The sequence below is a fragment of the Plectropomus leopardus genome, unplaced genomic scaffold, assembly GCF_008729295.1.
Source record: "Plectropomus leopardus isolate mb unplaced genomic scaffold, YSFRI_Pleo_2.0 unplaced_scaffold18600, whole genome shotgun sequence".
Classification (NCBI taxonomy): Eukaryota; Metazoa; Chordata; class Actinopteri; order Perciformes; family Serranidae; genus Plectropomus; species Plectropomus leopardus.
Window position 1 is genome coordinate 1,116 of NW_024620054.1, and position 1,168 is coordinate 2,283.

The following is a 1,168-nucleotide window of genomic DNA, read 5'->3' on the forward strand; positions in this document are numbered from 1 at the left end:
TAGCTAAACCATGCAGGGGATTTATTATTATTATTATCATTATTCTAATTTTGACATTATTTTTGTATTTTTAAATATATTTTACACAACGTTTATAATGAAAATTGGGAATGTAGGCTACATACTGCTACATGTTATTATTAATAATAATTATTAATAATAATAATAATGATGATGATAATCATGCTCACTCTGTGGTCCGGCAGAAACACTCACACGCTGTGAGTCTACACAGCTGCTCTCATTTTAAGATGATTTTATTGAAAACAGAGAGGTCATCTTCTTCTTCAGATTTAGTGAATCTGTAGCGTGCGTCGTTAAAAGATCATCCTGATAAATGTATGAATATATTTGGAGTCCAGAGCACATTAATATGCGTAGACTTTGACTTTGTGGACATCTCGGTCCTCACATTCCCGTTTCCTGTTGTAGTAATAAAACGTGTTGTCTCTCCGCTGGAGCTTCTTCACGAAGCCGGTGTCTGGCCATCTGTCAACCTGAGACACAAAAACACACAAAAACACACAAAAACACACAAAAACAAACAAAAACAAACAAAAACACACCGGGATGATTTTTACATTATAAATCACTGTGTCTCTTTTAGTCATTTTGTGTGTATTTAGCCTGTATTCCAGATTTTCATAATAAATATGGTATAAAATTAAAAAATAATGTAAAATAAAATATCTTTTTTTTCTGAATCACAAGCTTCAGGCCAGAATATTTACCGCGGCTCCTGGTTGGACTTGTATGTACTCCAGTTCGTCTCTGTAGCCGGCCTGCTGGAACCTGAAGAGGTTTTCCACCTCGGCCGTCCAGTCTTTGGCTCTGCTCATGGACTTCGGTCTGCAGTTGTTGTCGGTCGCGCAGGACATGATGCTGAGAGACGTCACAGAGATGCACAAATTCTTAAATTCAACAGACTGGTTTCTGATGAGTGACAAGATAAGAGAAAATCATAAAATAAGGTCATAACTGACTCATCGGTTACTTTTTCTAAACATAATATAAATATGTATTATGATTATATTGAGGATCAAGAGAAGCTTTTCATCATAACACAAAAACAAACATGTTTTTACTGTGCAGGAGATCCAGATTTAACAGCAAAGTCAACATTTTGATCCATTCTTGCAAACTGACTTGATTTCTTTAAAAAACATGA

At 35.3% G+C, this 1,168-nt stretch overlaps 1 protein-coding gene across 1 annotated transcript; it reads right to left on the minus strand.

Moving 5' to 3' along the window:
* Positions 1-315: 315 nt before the first annotated feature.
* LOC121965103 (meiosis expressed gene 1 protein homolog) lies at positions 316-881 on the minus strand. The gene is made up of 2 exons (XM_042515269.1): positions 732-881; positions 316-497 (listed from the first exon to the last, which is right to left on the minus strand). The coding sequence occupies exons 1-2, from the start codon at positions 876-878 to the stop codon at positions 369-371; spliced, it is 276 nt and encodes a 91-aa protein (XP_042371203.1). The 5' UTR covers positions 879-881; the 3' UTR covers positions 316-368.
* Between the last annotated feature and the right edge of the window lie 287 nt (positions 882-1,168).

Coding starts and splice junctions, on each gene's coding strand:
- LOC121965103 (XM_042515269.1), bottom strand. CDS start 878: ATGTCCTGCGCGACCGACAACAACTGCAGACCGAAGTCCATGAGCAGA. Junction 498..731: donor AAGTCCAACCAGGAGCCGCG/GTAAATATTCTG, acceptor TTTGTGTCTCAG/GTTGACAGATGGCCAGACAC.